This window comes from Lepus europaeus, chromosome 13, assembly GCF_033115175.1.
Source record: "Lepus europaeus isolate LE1 chromosome 13, mLepTim1.pri, whole genome shotgun sequence".
NCBI lineage: Eukaryota > Metazoa > Chordata > Mammalia > Lagomorpha > Leporidae > Lepus > Lepus europaeus.
In genome coordinates, this window is record NC_084839.1 from 68,118,637 (window position 1) to 68,138,913 (window position 20,277).

Consider the following 20,277-nt stretch of genomic DNA (forward strand, 5'->3'; position numbering starts at 1 on the left):
GCCGGCGCTGTGGCTCACTAGGCTAATCCTCCGCCTGCGGTGCCAGCACCCCGGGTTCTAGTCCCGGTCGGGGTGCCGGATTCTGTCCCGGTTGCTCCTCTTCCAGTCCAGCTCTCTGCTGTGGACCAGGAAGGCAGTGGAGGATGGCCCAAGTGCTTGGGCCCTGCCCCAGCATGGGAGAGCAGGAGGAAGCACCTGGCTCCTGGCTTTGGATCGGCGCAGCGCGCCAGCCGTAGTGGCCATTTGGGGGGTGAACCAATGGAAGGAAGACCTTTCTCTCTGTCTCTCTCTCTCTCACTGTCTATAACTCTCTCTCTCTCTGTCTCTCTCTCTCACTGTCTAACTCTGCCTGCCCCCCCCCCAAAAAAAAGAATCATGTTGTTTAAGCTATACTGAAAAGTGTATAAATACAAACTAACAACAATAATTACTTACAAAGGGAGAGTAGGAGCAGTGTGGAAAGGGCAAGAATGAAAATGGGATTTCACTGAATATATCTTCTTGTGGTTTTGCCTTTTAAACCACATTCACATTTAACATATTTTTAAAATTAAGCAAGAATAGGGACACCATAAAAAAATAAATAAATAAATAAATGCAGAAACCCAACTACTTGTCAATTTGCTAACAACAATACAGAGAAAAAAAAATCATTTAAGAAGACTAAACACAGTACTCTGAACTACACAGTCCTGTAGGAAAAAATGTAACATTAAGAGAATTACAAGAAATCTTGAACTTAATAAATTTACAGTTTTTAGTATCATTTGGGTAGCAATTCTGACACTACTTTGTGTGTACTATATAATTAGGCAAATGAGCAAATATATTGATACTTTGAGGACTAGACTTCTAAGAGATACAGATATAGAATGAGACAAGAGGACAAACCTGGGACATTAGATTAAAATAAGAAGTATCAGCTTTAATTCATGATTCATAAAAAGTCTGTGTATCAGTATGGTGTAAGTCTAAGCTCTATCCATCGAAGAAACATATGTAATGCCTACATCTCAATTTCTAAATATCAGTACCAGTAAAAGGAATGACACCTCTTTGAAGAAATGGCTAATTCTAAAACTGCTGCAGAGCTTGGAGTGAACCTACAACACCTTATTCCAGAAAGAAAGGAAGAAAAGAAGGAGAGAGAGAAAGAGGGAGGGAGGGGGGAAGAGAGCAAGGGAAGAAAGGAATATCATTATATTCTTAGAAATCTATGAACTATATTGAATCTGTTTAAAACTTTAAAAACTTGGGGCTGGCACTGTGGCGCAGTAGGTTAATCAACCACCGTGGCACCAGCATCCCATATGGGCGCTGGTTCTAGTCCCAGCTGCTTCACTTCCAATCCAGCTCTCTGCTATGGCTTGGGAAAGCAGTAGAAGATGGCCCAAGTCCTTGGGCCCCTGCACCCATGTGGGAGACCTGAAGGAAGCTCCTGGCTCCTGGCTTTGGAACGGTGCAGCTCCAGCTGTTGCGGCCATTTGGGATGTGAACCAACAGATGGAAGACCTTTCTCTGTCTCTCCCTCTCACTGTCTATAACTCTAAATCTAAAATAAATAAATAAAATCTTCAAAAAAACTTTAAAAACTAAATAATTTAATTTAAAAAAATAAAACGTGCTCAAACATGGGTGGATAATAGTTAAGACTCCTAATGGCCAAATCTAGAACAACTGGGAAATCAAAATTAAGGAAAACAATGGAATATAATCCACTAAGAAATTAGAATCTATGTGCCAACAATGACACTAAAAAAAATGGAGGTAATGAAAGGAAAATCTTTATAGAAGAATGGCAACTAATCAACGTTAAATAATGATAAAAATTGGGTCGGTACCATGGCTCACTTGGCGAATCCTACGCCTGCGGCGCCAGCACTCTGGGTTCTAGTCCCGGTTGGGGCACCAGATTCTTTTTTTTTTTTTTTTTTTTTTTTTTTGACAGACAGAGTGGATAGTGAGAGAGAGAGAGAGAGAGAAAGGTCTTCCTTTTTGCCGTTGGTTCACCCTCCAATGGCCGCTGCGGCCGGTGCATCTCGCTGATCCGAAGCCAGGAGCCAGGTACTTCTCCTGGTCTCCCATGCGGGTGCAGGGCCCAAAGACTTGGGCCATGCTCCACTGCCTTCCCGGGCCATAGCAGAGAGCTGGCCTGGAAGAAGGGCAACTGGGATAGAATCCGGCGCCCCAACCGGGACTAGAACCCGGTGTGCCGGCGCCGCGAGGCAGAGGATTAGCCTGTTAAACCACAGCACCGGCCGGGGCACCGGATTCTGTCCCAGTTGCTCCTCTTCCGGTCCAGCTCTCTGCTGTGGACCAGGAAGGCAATGGAGGATGGCCCAAGTGCTTGGGCCCTGCACCCACATGGGAGACCAGAAGGAAGCACCTGGCTCCTGGCTTTGGATTGGCGCAGCACGCTGGCAGCAGCACACCAGCCATAGCAGCCATTTGGGGGGGTGAACCAACGGCAAAGGAAGACCTTTCTCTCTGTCTCTCTCTCTCACTGTATAACTCTGCCTGTCAAAAAAAATAATGATAAAAATTGGAAAATCAATATTTTACAACCATCATAGAAACACTGGGCGAAAAACAGAGACTATGACCATGGCATGGCCTAAAAGTATCACTCTATAGATCACTTATTAATTACAAAGCAAGAAAGGTATCTTTACAATAAAGAAATCTAGTAGACATTGGCTTAACTAATTATATACTTCCTGATGAGGTGTAATGAAAATAATGTAACATGACCTTTATAATATTCCTGTCAAAAATGACTAACTTCAATCTAGTCACATGATGACATAACCATCTGTGTCTAAACACAGAGATGTTAGGGAAACTAGATATTTATCTGAATGTGGCTATAGGGAAAAAATGAAAGAAAACATCTGCTATAAAGGACAATATCGGGACAAGTGGGGAAATTTGTATATGAGTTGCATAAATCAACTGACTTCAAAAGGTTAGCAAGTAATTTTTTAAATTGTAAGCATCATGCAAGCTAACAAGTTTGAAAGCTGTTTTTGGCCATGGGCTGCCAATCTTCAACTTCTGGATTCAGGAAGTTAAAATTTTAATGACATTCATTTCAATTTGACTTCTTAAGAAATTATAAATTTCTGCTACTTTTCTGTCAATATAGAAAGTCTAACAATAAACATTTTGAAATCTGGGCCAGATACTATAACAACAACTATTCTGCAAGCCATTTGACAAAAAAATAATCACTGTCATTGTTTTATAGATAAGAGATGCTTAGAGAAATTACATGATTTGTCATAAGAGCACAAAGCTAACTGCATTTGTACCTTATTAATGCAAGTCTTATTTGGGTACATTCCCATCACCCTGTGATACAGAATAAATTGTGTTTCCCAAAATTCATACGCTGAAGCCCCAAGCCCCGTTGTGACTGTATTTAGAGACAGGGCATTAAGGTTAAATAAGGTCATAAGGGCAGGCACTAATCCAAATGAACTGGTGCAGTCCTTATAAGAAACGGAAGAAACATCAAGGATGTGTGCACAAAGACAAAAGGCCATGTGAGGACACAGCCACAAGACAGTCACCTGTAAGCCAAGGAGGCAGGCTCAAAAAAAACCACCCCTTCTGGAACCTTACCTTGATTTTCTAGCCTCCAGAATTAGGAGAAAATTAATTTCTGCTGGTTAAGCCACTCAGTGCATAGTATGTTGTTATGACAACCTTAGCAATTAAATACACCCTGTCACCTCAAAATTAGTACCACAACACAACCATAATCATCAATATATCCCAGAAGGCTTCCTATTATATGGTGTTTGTACAAAAATTAGTAATTTTCTCCTGCTAGCTTCACATTTCAAAAGAGGCACTAAAATCTGGAGAGTTAAACCTGACCTGAACCATTTGGTCAACATTTATTTGATCAGTGCTGTGGAAGACACTGCTCCTTAATGGTTTGTAAATAAATTAAGAGAATTACAAATTGGAATATAAGGTATGTAATATGTGAGGCACCAGTGAAGTATTCAAAGAATGCAAAAGCTCTGAAGTAAGCTAGTAACAAAAAACCATAGACCTACTTTCTCAAACTATTTCTTACTCAGTACTGCTTGATTTCAGCAGGTTTTTCTTGTGTACATATAGTCCATGGAATTCAGTAGCCCATGTTAATATACATTACCAGAACCTACACCAACTTACATTTTACCTCTACTCAAAAACAAAAGCACAGAGTCATATCATACTAAGTATCATATAGTGAAAGCATGGTATGTATCAAGCACTGAAACAGGAGCATTATACACACTGCATCACTTAATCCTCACAACAGTCCTATCCTCATGGGATACCACCATGTCCCCTTCTCATAAGTAATATGTAACCTGGAAGGCTTATTTGTATTTTATCTTTAAAAATCACAAAAATTACATTCCTGACCAATCTATAACAACAATGCATTCCAAATCTAAAATTTCACTACTTGTAAAAATGTATGGAGTCTTTGGCTGGTGCTGTGGCATAGCAGGTAAAGTCACCACTTGCAGTGCTGGCATCCCATATAGTCTTGGCTGCTCCATTTCCAATCCAGCTCTCTGCTATGGCCTGGAAAAGTTGTAGAAGATGGCCCACGTCCTTGGGCACCTGCACCTGCGTGGGAGACCCGGACAAAAAGCTCCTGGCTCCTGGCTCCTAGCTTTGGATTGGTCCAGCTCTGGACACTAAGGCCATTTGGGGAATGAACCAGCATATAGAAGACTCTCTCTGACTCTCTCTCACACACACACACTCTCTCTCTCTCTTTGTAACTCTGCTTTTCAAATAAATAAATCTTTTTAAAAAATGTATTGAGTCCTATCTGAATATTTAGAGAACAACATTAAGATCTGTATATGGCACAGGGCGGTAGAAAATTCAAACCAAATTCCCCTAGTCACAGATATTCCCATTGAAAATCAACTGAGCTAAGTGGTTGATCAAAAATGGTTAAATAGCCACAGTACCAGTGGCTTTTAATTCAGCTTTAACATACAATTAGAAAAAAACCAACCTCATCTTGCTTGTGACCCTTTCATTAATAACCAAAAATAAAACTATAGAGAGAATTTTACTAGAGAATACTTTTTTTGTGCAACACTTCTCAACAATCATTAAGAGACTGACCCTGGTATTCTCAGCAAAACTGGGGGAGACGGGTGAGTTGGTTTAACCATGTGAGTTGGTCTTCCACCCAGGATGACAACTGACAATCGGGACTTAATCTTCACTTCCCTAAACCATTAAAGTTTTCCCAATTCTAACAGACATGTTATTTTAGTTTAATAAAGCATTAGCTGATTACAATGTGCAAAGCTCTGTTCTAGGTGTTTTGGTTTCTCTACCCATGTCATTTTAATCTCCTAATGAAGTATCATTAAGCTAAAGAAACAGCAAATAGCCTAAAAATGTCATTTAACTCAAAGAATGTATTAAGTATGTTTCCACAGGACAAGTTCTCATTTCAGAGAATAAGAGCATAACTAAACTAAATTATAATTAAAATATTCACTAGGCTAATCCTCCGCCTGAAGCGCTGGCACCCCGGGTTCTAGTCCCGGTCGGGGAGCCGGGTTCTGTCCTGGTTGTTCCTCTTCCAGTCCAGCTCTCCACTGTGGCCCGGAAAGGCAGTGGAGGATGGCCCAAGTGCTTGGGCCCTACACCCACATGGGAGACCAGGAGGAAGCACCTAGCTCCTGCCTTCAGATTGGCGCAGCGTGCCGGCCGTAGCGGCCATTTAGGGGGTGAACCAACGGAAGGAAGACCTTTCTCTCTGTCTCCCTCTCAATCACTGTCTAACTCTGCCTGTTAAAAAAAATTTTATTAAAAATACTAGTAACTCTTAGAAGCAATATATTTTAGAAAGTAAAATACAACTTTCTCTTCAAGTATTGAATTTATTGCCAGAAAAATTTAAATCATACTAATGGCAAATCCACAGGGGCTCCAAACATTCATGGTATTTCTTATGATGGCACTAAAAAAGTTTCCTCAAGACCCTCTACAGGCTTGAGTGTTCCAGGGGTAGGAAGTGCCATTCTCATCTGGGATATCTTGTTAAAAATGCAGACTATCAGATTCATTCTCAGCCTGTAGGATGGGAATCTGCAGTTTAAATACGACTCCCACCTAATTTCTACACGTATTAAAGTTCGTGAAGCACTTTTCTATACATGGGTTTTTAGCTGGGTCCTGGGTGACAAGAATTTCATGTATACCTTGAAATTTCATGCAGAATGTATGTACATTTTATTATGAAAATATTCCCATATATTTTTTATCAAACTCTCACACATTACCACAAATATATTAGGAACCACTGCCCTATGAGATTCTATTCCACAGCTACCAAACTCACCGAGTCAGTCACAATATTTCAAAAACTATGCTATTCTCAAAGAGGTCTGTTGAAGAATGACAAGAATGAAGGTCAGAACGTCACAGTGGGTCATGAAAGACCTTATCTGAAGAATTTATTCACACCATGCAAGAACTATGCCAAGAAACCAGTTTGGAGACATCTAAATAAATAATTCTCTACATGAGGTTTGAGATTGAGAATGTGCACTTGAAGAAGATTCAAACTGAGAAGTAAATAAACATAAGGTAGCATTTTTTAAGATAGGATGCCATTAGATGACAGTGAAGTGATGAATTCTTGTGGTAAGAGCCCAATCAGCAAATCTCTCATATGAATTCTGTTTGATTTGGGATATGGGACTATTTAAAAATACTAACTTCCAAGTACATTCTTACAATACTTTCTCTATGAGGAAACCCCAACACATTTTACAAGTCTCACTCTCATCATCTTCTCTGGACCTCACAGGACAAAGTAAAGAAGAAGTGTGGCACAAAAATTTAAGAGATTAACCAAGATCTTCGGTGAGCTAGTGATAAGATGGGTTCCTATCCAGGAGGTTCTCAGTGATACGTAAGAATGGCATCTGCACTTCATTCCCTGATCACATCACCAAATACATATTTTTCAAAGTCTGTATGACCCAGAAGATTCTCAGAGAGACACAGAATTATGTATGCATTTCACTCCTTGATCTTATCATCTAATACACACCTTTCAGGGTCTGCATTATCCATGGGAAGATAATAAGTGCAATTCCTGCTTCCATAAGCTATAGTGCTTGATGAACTTTTATTTCTCTGATGGGTATCCAAAATGTAAATAAAAGGAGCCAACTGGTCTTTCTTGAGATTGATGCTTTACTGTACTACTACTGTAACTAGTTCTCCATAATGAGTCCAATATCTTACAGTCCAGTCTCCAGGGTGGATCCATGTCCTAACATACCAGTCATTCCAGACAAGAAGAGAGAATGCTAGAAAATACTCAAGGGGATCAAGTCCTCTCTACCCTTTCTATCCATGGCTGATCAGGCCACTGGCTGGTTCCTTTGTTCTACAGGGGTGCATAAGACAATACTTGAAAGACTTTTCTTGGCTCTAATACGGATTATTAGTTCTTATTATCCAAGTACAATAAAGATTAGGATGAAACTCTGGAGCATTGTTAACTGTTACTATGCCCCATATAGATAATAAATATATCCTAGTAAATTATAAACTTTAGCTAAATATAATTATTCACTTAAATTGCCAAAGTGTGTACCCATCACAATGAACACTATATCACAGGATATAACACTTGACACATGTGAGAGTCTCTCAGACATTTAACCAAACTTAGATGCTAACACTGAGATACATAGTTAATTTATTTGATTTTCAGTCCAACAGTTTAAACTGGACCAATTCAATTTTAGAATTAAAACAATAATGATAACTGGGCAGGCATACTACAGTAGAGATATAAAACAGAAGTCAGCAAAGAAAAAGTCGTGAAAGTGAACAAAAAGTAACATTTGTTGATCACCTTTTATGGAACAGACATGGATTCCAGCCTACAGAGTAAAGATTTCTGTCTTTTTTTTTTTTTTTTTTTTTTTGACAGGCAGAGTGGACAGTGAGAGAGAGACAGAGAGAAAGGTCTTCCTTTTGCCGTTGGTTCACCCTCCAATGGCCGCCGCGGTTGGTGCGCTGCGGCTGGCGCACCGCGCTGATCCGATGGCAGGAGCCAGGTGCTTCTCCTGGTCTCCCATGGGGTGCAGGGCCCAAGCACTTGGGCCATCCTCCACTGCACTCCCTGGCCACAGCAGAGAGCTGGCCTGGAAGAGGGGCAACCGGGACAGGATCGGTGCCCCGACCGGGACTAGAACCTGGTGTGCCAGCGCCACAAGGCGGAGGATTAGCCTAGTGAGCCGCGACGCCGGCCTCCTGTCTTTACTTAATAGATGAAGATACTAGGTTCAACACATTAAATAATTTATCTAAGATTACAAAATTAGTGGCCAGTTTTAGGGCACAGTTTTTGGGGAGAGAGAAGAGCAAGGAAGGTAATAAGGATACAAGAGACAATGATAGGGCAGAAACAGTGAGCTCAGTTTTATCTGGAGAAATGAAACAGTGGAAAAGAGACAAGTACAGGTTTCTGAATACAACAGGATACTGAGTACAGGAGTAAATGGCTCTTCACACAGTCAGTAGCCATTTTGAAAATAAATAACATGATTATTAATATTTTTTAAATAAAATGGCAGAGCCGGGATTTTAACACAGTCTGTTAACCTGATTTCAAAGCTCATGCTCCTAAACAATTCATTCAAAAAAAAGAAACTGATTCAGCATATGTATATGCTTGAGTATTTAGGGAAAAAAACAATTTAATGCAAAATCTCAGCTGTCACATAATTTTATTTTCAAAATCATATTAAATATACTTTTAACAACAAAGAAGAATTTTAAAAATTTACTAGTTAAGCCACTTAATCTTATTCATTGCTTAATACACAGAACTAATCTAGGAGATTATACATATGTCATAAAATTCCCAGAGATCCTGTAATCACTTACACACTGACATCCTAAGGAACTATATACTCTGACTTTCTGGGATCTTTTTATATTTCCAATATGAACCCTTACTGAAGGCACTGAAAACCACTTGTTCACTCGTTGCCTTTTGAAAGAACATCTATTATTGGTGTCAGGAACTCCATTCCAGTTTCAGCAGAGTTCATCTAGACTTCTTGTCTCTAGATCAGATAGACTCTACACTTCCCTAAGGTAATATCTGGTCAGTATGGAATAAAAAACCCTGAGTCTTTATGAAATGAAAATACACCTTTAAAAAAATTTCAATTTGGGATGGGTATCAGCCTAATGGTTGCGATGCAGATTAAGCTATCCACATGCCATATTAGATTTGCTGGGTTGGATATCCAACTCTGGCTCCTGACTCCATCTTCCTGCTAATGCAGACCCTAGGAGATAGCAGTGATGGTTTAATGTAATTGGATTCCTACCATTGATATGAGAGATCTGAATTGAGTTCCCAGCTTCCAGCTACAGCCCAACTCAGTCCCAGCCATTGTGGAAATTTGTCTCCTACCTCTCAAAAAATAAACACAATCTAAATTTTTCAAAAGAATCAGAAACTAAATTATCTTGGTGTATTTTCAGTTTCCTTAGAGCCCAAAATGGGCTCTATTTGAAATGGCATCTAATATCAAGATCACACAAACTATATTACACAGATAAGTTATTCATTACATCTCAAACATATCATCTTTAAACTTAAAAATAGTCTCACTTTCCCAGTTCAAAGGTTAGTTACCTCTTCATCATCTTCTTCATCTTCAACATCCAGAATTCCTGAATCCTGTTCAGACTTGGGGCTAGTACTTTCTATTTCTGTATCCAAGATTGTATAGGCATCTTTCTTAGATTTTCTCTTGCTACCTATTCTGGGTTGTTGCAAAATGATGTTATCCAGGTTTCTTTGTTGTTGAGCCTAGGATAAGAAAAACAGAGATGGGGGCAGGGGGAGACCAAAGTTAATTAAGCTTTCAATGAACTTCAAATTTTGAACAAATTGCTAGCTAAAAGAAAATACTATAATAAAATGCTTTAATTTATACATTAATATAAATTTTAATTCCAGAAATAAAACTAAACATACTAATATCTACATTTTAAACCTGGAGTTATCCTACATAACTCATTTTCTAAGTTAACACAGAAAAAAGATAGTCAATATAATCATAAGACTTTTCAGTTATGCCTACTAAATCACCACAAAATGAAATCTACCATTTTTGCCTAAGTAGTCGAGAGATTTGTACAAATGCCACACTGAAACCATAGTAGTTAGGGAGAAAGGGAAGCCTATAATTTCTTTTCATGTATTTAAGCTTAAGGGGCCCACCAAGATAGCTACCTGGATGTAAGACATCAATAAAATGTAAACAGAAAAATGAATTACTTTAAGAGTGTAATTTGGTTCTAATTTTGGGTAAACAGGGTTCTACTACCATGCTCTGTGGAAAACAGGTTTTTAAAAAGGGTTTATGGGGCTGGTATTGTGGTGCCGAAGTTTAAGCTGCAGTATCCTGTATCAGAGCCCTGGTTCTAGTCCCAGCTGCTCCTGGATGCTCCACTTCCAATCCAGCTCCCTGCTAATGCATCTAGGAAAGAGCAGAAGATGGCCCAAACATTTGAACCCCTGACACCCATGTGGGAGACCAGAATGGAGTTCCTGGCTCCTGACTTTGGCCTGGCTGAGATCTGGCTGTTGCAGTCATTTGCAGGGTTAACCAGCAGATCTCTCTTCCTCCCTTGCCCTCTCTTCATCTCTCCCTATTATTCTGCCTTTCAAATAAATAAATTTTTTAAAAAAGAATTTCTTCTTCTGTACTTTTATAGAAAAGGAAGCATAATCCCCAGTCCAATAAAATAAGCCAACATGATAATACAGTTTCAATAGACACAAAACAGGGCAAAGTATGATTATTCAGAGTCAACAATGGAAATGCTAAACCACACAGTATTAGAACTGGAAGCAAAATGAGACACCACTCAGGAAACTGAGGCTAGAAGACAAAAAGATTTGTTTGAAGTCACACAGCTCATGAGTGAGAAGTAAATTAGAAGCTCAAAGTGTGATCCCCTGAATTCTAGATCGGTGCTCTTTCTATTATACTAATGGTCCCACAAAGCCTGACAAAAATGCTTCCCAAATAAAAATTCTGAGGTCAAGGCTGGCACTGTGGTGCAGTGGGTTAACACCCTGGCCTGAAACGCCAGCATTCCATGTGGACACTGGTTCGAGACCCGGCTGCTCCATTTCCAATCTAGCTCTTGGCTACGGCCTGGGAAGGCAGTGGAGGATGGCCGAAGTCCTTGGGCCCCTGCATCCACATGGGAGACCCGGAAGAAGCTCCTGGCTCCTGGCTCCTGGCTTTGGATTGGCGCAGCTCCAGCCATTGAAGCCAACTGGAGGGTGAACCAACGGATGGAAGACCTCTCTCTCTCTCTCTCTCTCTCTCTCTCTGCTTCTCTCTCTCTGCCTCTCCTCTCTCTGTGTAACTCTGGCTTTCAAATAAATAAATCTTAAAAAAAAAAGTCTGAGGTCATATCAAGGTGAAACATTACCAGCAGTGTAGCATTCTTGCAGATATACAATGCACATTAACAGAATAAAAGCTGGGAGTAGTCTTAAAAAACATCTATTTCATTTGTTTTAACCCAGCACCTTCCAAAACCATTTCCCAATGAAATTTTCCTTTTTTCCTTCAAATGTAATTGTCAGTGTGGAGGGTCACCCCAGGGGTGCTTGCCAACTGGGAAAGGTGCAACTGGAACAATGCAAATGCCCCAGCTCTGCCTAGAAAGACAAACTACCTAATTGGGAGAACTCATTAGCCCACAAGAAAACTCACCCTGAGGATAAAGAAGCTGCTATTACAAATGTACTCCTCAGATTATAGCGTGTGTTGCAGCAACCAACTTTTGGCTGTCCTATCTGTCCACTGCTCTCTGGCAGTTTGTTCAATCAATCTAACTCTGCTCACTCACTCAGACTGTTCTGGTGAATTCTTTCACCACCTGTGATACCAGCCTCAATTTGTTGCTTCCCGTGACACTTCTTATCACGCCAAGATAAAAAGTTTGAGCAGGTAGCCTCCCAGAATATACATTCTTTGATCAATACATGATATTTCTCCTCAGCAACAAGAAGAAATTAATGTTGGGGGAAAAAAAAAATCACCAAAGTTTCTGAATGAGATTAAGGAATTCAAGATTAATACTAAGCATAAGAAGTTAGTCCAAGCACTGATCAAGTGAGACAATTATAATAGGACTGAGAAGAACTTGAACTATGTGAGCTTGCTTCTGCCAAGAAAATGAAGAGAATCTACATTCCAGAGATCTGAATCAATGGACAAACTTGTTTCTCTGCATATTGCCAGTTGATTTGCCTTACAGGAAAAAAAAAAAAAAAAAAAAAAAAAAAAAAAAAAAAAGGAAAGAAAGAAAACACGGTTTCAGTAACAAAGATAGACAGGCACCCAGAAACATTTAATTTAGACTTGTACATTAGATACACATATCCTCCAAGCATTTGAGGTCCTAAATTAAATAAAATATTCTTTCTATTCCTCTCAAAACTAAAAGGGCATTCCCCACTTTCAATACAAACTACACAAAGGCATCAAGGACTCTGCAGAGGTACTAAGGAAGGGAGACCTTCTAAAGTTTTCCTATTAACAAAAGCAAGCTCTCAATTTAGAGAGCTCCCTTGCTCCCTTAACTGTGTATGGTTAGTCAAGTAAAACCAGAGCCGTTTACAGGTAAGTCTATTTTACTGAACCCCAAGTTAATTATTTTTCTTTTTTCAATCAATAATATGACTGCCAAAAACCATTAAGAGGAGCCACACTAAGTACTGCTATTTAAACTTGAAATGATACAAGTCTAAAGGGTATCTTATGGAAGTTATTTTATACTTTTTTTTAAGGTGGTACCTGATTTTTCTATCAATTTAGAGGAGTACAAAATAGTTTGTGCCAAATCTGCAAACCAAGATGGAGAATCCCACACTAAATATCAAAATGGCTCAAGCCATATTCTAAAGCACCAAGTCTTCACCAGACTACAAAGGCACATTCAGGGCAGATCTACCAAGCCAAGGTAACATCAAATTCAGGCAGAATAATGAAATAGGTACTCAGATATTCAAATTACAGATGCAAATGAAATCACTATCTAATCAAAATGTAAGTTTGGAACTGGCAGGAAGGGGGAAAGATTAAATATAAGCATATAAATATATATAATATATATTAAAATAAAACTGTGGGGAGACAGCATTGTGGCATAGCAGATTAAGTCACCACCTGCAATGCCAGCATCCCTTATGGGCACCAGTTTGAGTCCCGGCTGCTCCACTTCCGATCCAGCTCTCTGCTAATGTGCCTGGGAAAGCAGTGGAATATAGCCCAAGTGCTTAGGCCCCTCCAATTATGGGGGAGACCAAGAGGAAGTTCCGGCTTCTGGCTTCAGCCTGGCCCAGCGACAACCATTGCAGCTTTCTGGGGAGTGAACCAGCAGATGAAAAATCTCGCTTAACTCTGACTTTCAAATAAATAAGTAAATATTTTTTAAAAATTGAAAATGTGATAATAAAGCTTTTTTGGGGGACAGGGTAGTAAAAGGCCTTCCAAGTTCTTATCCAACATGTTCAGCTGCTTTACCAGGACCACTTATCCTATCTTTCCAGAGACAACCCTTATAAAAATGTTCAAAAGCAGCAGCTGACCAATCTGTGCTGAAGAAGCTGGTCTAGGAGAAGAAGGGTACAAAGCACACAAGTAGCAGTTACATTTTACAAAGCATCTCTATATATTTTTTCCCTCAGTTGCTCATTCTCTTTGTGAATTTCTAACGCATTTAACCACTTCTTCCTTAAGATTCCCTCACATATATTCTCTGATTTCCAAAAACACCAAAACTGAACATGATTTATGTACAATCCTTCTTTGCTCTTGTCACTCCCAAGATCCAGCAGAACATCTGAAGTCTCCTGTTACTGCTGTGTGTTCTCAACTCAATTCCAACACACCTACAGTGAAGCTCATCACCTGCCCATCTCAGTCTCTGCCAGTGGCTGTAGCCAGGCTTCTTAAACCACATAGTTCATCATGCCAGTTAAGCATGAAGGAGATTGGAGAAGAAATTAAATAAATGTAAGTCCAAATTCCAAAAGCTACCACTTGGATTTCACTATACTTGAAACAGAATCCAGTTTTCCAATGCATTTATCCAGAACTCTCCACATGAATCTTCCACAGGGATCAGACTCCATCTCCTAAGATACTAGGCATCTTTCCAGTTCTGTTCCTTTACTTTGGTCATTTCTCTATCCAATGACCTTTCCTTGCCTAAATCCAACCCTTCTTCTAAAACCCAACTACAATTCTTCTTACTTCAGAAAGCTTTTTCTCACTGCCTAACTCCCAGATGTGATGGTTCCTCTCTTGATTCCTAATTTTGTTCAAACCAGTGTGGGTACAAAGAAAAAAGATGGAGTGACTCCTGAACCTCACTTTACCCTATTACAGGGAGAAGATATGCACATAAGAAGTTGGATTTCAATGCAATAAGTATAAGAATAAAAATAAACACAGACAACAATGGACAATGGAGAAAATAAGGAGATCTACTTGGAGGGATTTCAGGAAAGGCTTCACACAAAAACAGGTACCAAACACAGCTCTTAAATTTAAGTATGATTTTCTACACAGAGATAGACAGAAAGGGTAACTATTCCAGAAGGAAATATATGAGAAAGGGCCACATGTGAAGAAAAAAAAAATTATCCATCCAGGGAGTAATAGTAATTTGGTATAATTAGAGCAAAGGTTATAATGGATTAACGAGAGATAAAGATGCCATATAAAGCAGTCTCAAAAGCTAAGCAACAGAGTAACAGGATCAACTTTACAACTCAGCCCAATCCTCTAGGAGAAAAGCAGTGGCCACCTAGGAGACAGTAAAGACTGGAAGCAGGAAAACTAATAGTGATCTATAATCATCAAAGAACAATTATGAGAAGCGGGATTAAGGTGGTAGTAGTCATAAAAGTAACAGAAATCACTGACTTGAATGTAGTACATTCAAGAGAGTAAACTAATAACAGTAACACCAAGAAGAATTTTGATTTTGATGACTAGTTGGTGGTGTCTCTCCAAGCAACAGGGAAAATAGTAAGTTGAATGCAGAACGCAGATGAGTTCAGTAAACTTGTTGGATACTGAGGTGAAAATGACAGCAAAGCACCTCCGTTGCAACTCTTCTCTCATTGACAATAAGAAAATATTGACAATTGAAAAAATTGACAATTGAAAAATTGACAATAAGAAAAACACTTTACCATTTTTAGAATCTTCCAAATCAAGACACAGTAACATACACATACTAACACATATAGAAGGCAATAGACAACAAAATGAATCCATGTAAGAAATAATTTGGCCCCATAAGAGAGAGAGATACCCATAAAGACATGGATTTGCTGCTCTCTTGCCTTATTAGAAGGTGTTGGGGAGAGAAGACAAAATATTAAGTAATCTGGACAGTTAACCCAGGGAGTCACTAGTAAAACTTCTACAACTTTCAAAATGTGTCTATACTACATCCTATATATACCACAAAAAATATTTTCTTGTGGAATGCAACTTCCAAGGATACTTAGCAATAAGATTCAAAGTTAAAATAATGAGAATAAGGGCAGGTGTATGGGAAAGTATTTAAGCTGTTGCTTGGAATGGACCCTTATGCATCCTATACTGGAATGTCTGGTTTAAGTCCCAGCTCTGCTTCCAATTTCAGCTTCTTGTTAATTCACACCCTGAGAGGCAGCAGGTAATGGCTCAAGTAGTTGGGTCCCTGCCACCCTCAAGAGAGATCAGGACTGAATTCTAGATTCCTGGTTTTGACCTGGTTTGGCCCTGGTTGTTGTGGGCATTTGGGGAGTCAATCAATGGATGGAAGATCTCTCCCTCCATCTCCAACTCTGCCTTTCAAGTAGTAGTAATAATAACAACAATAATAACAAAAGTATAAAATGAGACTCAACAGTCAAAGGAACCTGTGTTTATCAACCAAATACTGACCTCTAGTGGAATAGAGGAGTATATACAAATAATCTTTAAAATCAGAAACCAGTTGAAAAGAGAAGTTTGGGCATATAATTTGGGCCTAATGTAATTACTGTACAGTGGGGAAAATGTTTCCTAGACTAATATTGGTATTTAAATATAAGTTCTGCAATTTATTACTCTTATAACCTCGAGCAGGTTTATTTCTCTGAATAATACTCCCATCTATAAAAAAACAAAAAAACAAGATCAATCAAATGTAGCTCATTCCTGATACAACAATTAAATGAAATAATACATGTGAAGCACTTTGAATTAAATCAAAGAAAAAAATGCTAAAAAGTATAAATTCTTCCCCATTCTTCCTCTGAAAATGAGATAGGAATCTTATTTCATCACATCTCATAAGGAAGCATCTTAGCCTCAGCAATATGCAAATGCAGTCAGTAATGGCATCTAACATTACCACACATTATGATTCAAATTTTGCATGTGCATGCATGTCAAGTATTCTGTTTCTTTTTTTATTATTATTTAGTAAATATAAATTTCCAAATTTCCCTCCCACTCGCACTCCTCCCATCTCCCACTCCCTCTCCCATTCCATTCACATCAAGATTCATTTTCAATTATCTTTATATACAGAAGATCGATTCAGTATATACTAAGTAAAGATTTCATCAGTTTGCACCCACACAGAAACACAAAGTGTAAAATACTGTTTCAGTACTAGTTATAGCATTACTTCAATTGGGCAACACATTAAGGACAGATCCCACATGAGAAGTAAGTACACAGTGACTTCTGTTGTTGACTTAGCAATTATTTGAAACTCTTGTTTATGGCGTCAGTAATCTCCCTAGGCTCTAGTCATGAGTTGCCAAGGCTATGGAAGCCTTTTGAGTTCGCCAACTTTGATCTTATTCTGATAGGGTCATAGTCAAAGTGGAAGTTCTCTCCTCCCTTCAGAGAAAAGTACCTCCTTCTTTGATGGCCCCGTTCTTTCCACTGGGATCTCACTTGCAGAGATCTTTCATTTAGGTCGTCGTCTTCTTTTTTTTTTTCCAAGAGTGTCTTGGCTTTCCATGCCTACAATACTCTCATGGGCTCTTCAGCCATATTCGAATGCCTTAAGGGCTGATTCTGAGGCCAGAGTGCTATTTAGGACATCTGCCATTCTATGAGTCTTCTGTATATCCCGCTTCCCATGATGGATCGTTCTCTCCCTTTTTTATTCTATCAGTTAGTATTAGCAGACACTAGTCTTGTTTGTGTGATCCCTTTGACCCTTAGACCTATCAGTGTGATCAATTGTGAACTGAAATTGATCACTTGGACTAGTGAAGTATTGTGTTTCTGTACTGGAAGCCACTAGTGCCCCAAGCAAATCATGTCAGCCTCACCTCTTACCCTAGGGTATCAGCAGCCAATTCCAAACAGACTTGGAAGCATCACTTCATGTAACCTGACACCAGCTCAAGAGGATGATGGACCAAGTTTTTGGGTTCCTGCCACCCATGTGGGAGACCTGAATGGAGCTGCTAGCTCTGGCTTCAGATTAGCCCAGCTCGCTTCAGCCTGGAGCAGGTCTGTCTTTTTTGGGGCATTTGGAGAATGAAGGAATGGAAGATACCTTTCTCCCCAGCCCCACCCCCACTTCCATCACTATCACTCTGCCTTTCAAATGAAATAAAAACCAACTCCAGGGGATCTAGCCTCACACTTTTCTAAGTATTACTACCAAGAACCAGGACTTGAAAAATTATCATTTGAAAGTGAAGGAAAAAGAGAAGACCAGGCAAGCAAAAATTCAGGGAATGTGTGCTATGCAAAAACCAACCCTTTGTCATGAAGGAAAACAATAAAAGTAAGAAATTTGGATGGACATTTCAGTTACTGGTTTCCAGGGTCTGGGGGAAGGATGGGATGAATGGGCAAATAGACAAGAAGTGTCTAAGAAAATATCTGTTACAAAGTGGCATTTGTGTTCCAGATAGTAAGAGTCCATTTAGTGAACATATTGAATTATGTTAGATACACCTAAAAGAAAAAAAAAATCAAATATCACTATTAAGAGCCCCAAAACACAAATATTTTCAATCCTAAAAACACTATGTTTAATATCTGTATCCAACATTTCCTTTCAAATATACTGTTAGGTTTTTCTCTTGAGAGTAACCTACCATGGAAAAAATATCCAATTCGGCTACAATTTTGAATATTCGGTCACAACAACTGACAGATTTTTTTTCCAGAGTTATTTAAAAAATTTTTTTAATTGCTGTGAGAGAACAATAAGGAAACCAAGAAGAAAAACACACTGGATATAACAGCCCTTACATTCCTAACTACAAGCCAACTAGTTGTGTGATCCTACATGATTTTAATTTATTCACTAAAAAAAAATGAAGATTTGGAGCCTCATAAAACAGTTCTAGAGCCTTGAATTCTATTTACAGTCAGCCTCCATAGCAGCAGGATCTTCTTCCTCAGCTTCTACCAAGGGAACGGAAAATGTCTCATTAATGCTGAGATGTACTAAACAGCTAGGCCCTCAATGGATCCCTCTGTACTGAACATTATTGACAGACCTTCTTTCTTGTCAACATTCCCTAGGCAATACTATGTAACAACTATTCATGCAGCATTTACATTGTATTGGGTATTATAAATAATCTAGAATGACAGAAAGTATATGGGAGGATGTGCTTTACTTGTATGCAAATTCCACACCACTTTCTTTTTTGGTGTCTGCAGGTGGTCTTGAAACCAATCACCCAAAGATAGTGAGGGATGATTTTATTTATTATTACAACACTCAAAATCATAAAAACACAGTTAAAAAAAACTGTTGAATATATCATTCTCAGACTTCAAAAATGAAAAAACTGATAATGAAGAGATACATTTTTGAGTGTTATAACTTTCTGATTAATACTTGATAAAAAATTAATAACCCCTATAATAATTAATATCCACAGTATTTCAGTTAACTTAAGCTATAGTTCTAAGTGCAAAGCAAATTTCTTCCCTTCCTTCTACCATCATCAACCAAGTGTTACATAGTTCTCTAGCTTCTTAAGTATTACCAAAATGCAAAATATTCAGCAGTACATACTGAGTATTCAATTCAGCAGGTTAACACCCTGGCCTGAAGCGCCAGCATCCCATATGGGCGCCAGTTTGAGTCCCAGCTGCTTCACTTCCAATCCAGCTCTCTGCTATGGCCTGGGAAAGTAGTGGAGGATGGCCCAGGTCCTTGGGCCCCTGCACCTGCATGGGAGACCCAGAAAAAGCTCCTGTCTCCCAGCTTTGGATTGGCCCAGCTCCAGCCATTTATGCCAAATGGGAAGTGAACCATTGGATGGAAGACCTCTTTCTCTCTCTCTCTCTCTGCCTCTCTTCTCTGTGTAACTCTGACTTTCAAATAAATAAATAAATATTTTAAAACACACACACACACTTAAGCACTTATTTCAGAAACAAAAAATTATTCTTCCATTAAAAGAATAATTTAAGTTTTGGCAAGGAGCAGGATATGCAGATCTACTTGGTCATTTCTTTGGATCCAAATGCAATGCAGTACTCATCTGAAAAGTAGTTTTCTCCTAGCAAAATTAAGGGACTCTGAAAATAAATTGTTATGAGGGTGCATACTGTGTCACTGGAAGCTAACTCCCCATATCCACTTAATCTCTTTTTTTTTCCTCATGTGTTTGCACCAAAAAATAACTTAACAGATCTGATGTAACTTATTTGACATGGGATTGAATAAAAAAATTATGTGTTAGAAAGCCATATTTAGATCTAAACATTCTGTTTAAATAAAGTCTTCTGGATTATTACTCAAAGATTACAGAAACTCAAAGACCACATGAAAGTCAAGGGCAATATGCCAAGATGCCCTCTGAAGAGAGGGAAATGATGAGGGAAGACAATTTTTGGCTTACCTTTCAGTGTGGTTTACTAGGAAAGCAAGGGCATATGCCCACCATGCTCTAAATTACCTTGACTATGGAGCATGATCTTAGGATTCCAGGAAAGTTGCTGAACATAAGTCAAAGATCATAGAGATTACTAATGAAACCAAAGACAGGGAATTCCAATGCATATTAGACAACTTCTGATAGAGAAAACACTCCACATAAAGAAAAACTGATCATGGTCCATTCACACATTGCATAAACTACTGGTAACAAATAAAATCTAAAAAATTAATATGGATAACATAATAGTATAT

General features: G+C 38.9%; 1 protein-coding gene across 2 annotated transcripts in view; it reads right to left on the reverse strand.

Annotated features, from left to right (window-relative positions):
* The window catches only part of EXOC6B (exocyst complex component 6B), a 686,378-nt gene that overhangs the window by 385,194 nt on the left and 280,907 nt on the right, over positions 1-20,277 (reverse strand). For both annotated transcript variants that reach the window (XM_062209648.1, XM_062209647.1), the window contains exon 7: positions 9,713-9,889. In XM_062209648.1, the coding sequence (XP_062065632.1) occupies positions 9,713-9,889 (177 nt within the window). The remainder of the gene's footprint in view (positions 1-9,712; positions 9,890-20,277) is intronic.